This window comes from Antrostomus carolinensis, unplaced genomic scaffold, assembly GCF_000700745.2.
Source record: "Antrostomus carolinensis isolate BGI_N321 unplaced genomic scaffold, ASM70074v2 scaffold48547, whole genome shotgun sequence".
NCBI lineage: Eukaryota > Metazoa > Chordata > Aves > Caprimulgiformes > Caprimulgidae > Antrostomus > Antrostomus carolinensis.
Genome location: NW_010326200.1, coordinates 1 through 258, shown reverse-complemented (window position 1 = coordinate 258; position 258 = coordinate 1). Strand labels below are relative to the sequence as shown.

The 258-nt window shown below is 66.7% G+C and overlaps 1 protein-coding gene across 1 annotated transcript in view; it reads left to right on the top strand.

The window, feature by feature from the left end:
• Positions 1–190, top strand: part of LOC104527702 (tyrosine-protein kinase Fes/Fps) — a gene marked incomplete at both ends in the record, with an annotated part of 1,255 nt that extends 1,065 nt beyond the window's left edge. Inside the window, one exon of the mRNA XM_010171494.2 lies at positions 68–190. Within this exon, the coding sequence (XP_010169796.2) occupies positions 68–190 (123 nt within the window). The remainder of the gene's footprint in view (positions 1–67) is intronic.
• Between the last annotated feature and the right edge of the window lie 68 nt (positions 191–258).

The following is a 258-nucleotide window of genomic DNA, read 5'->3' as shown; positions in this document are numbered from 1 at the left end:
GCAGCCGGGGCGGCGGTGCCATGTCAGTGTCCCAGCTGCCAGCATCCATCCTGCCCCGTGTCCCCAGGCCGATACAGCTCCGAGAGCGATGTCTGGAGCTTCGGGATCCTGCTGTGGGAAGCCTTCAGCCTGGGTGCCATCCCCTACGCCAACCTCAGCAACCAGCAGACGCGAGAGGCAGTGGAGCAGGGTAAGGGACATGGACGGGGTCTGGCTCTCCAGGACCACTGTGGGGTCTTGGGCCCAGCGCCGTGGGTC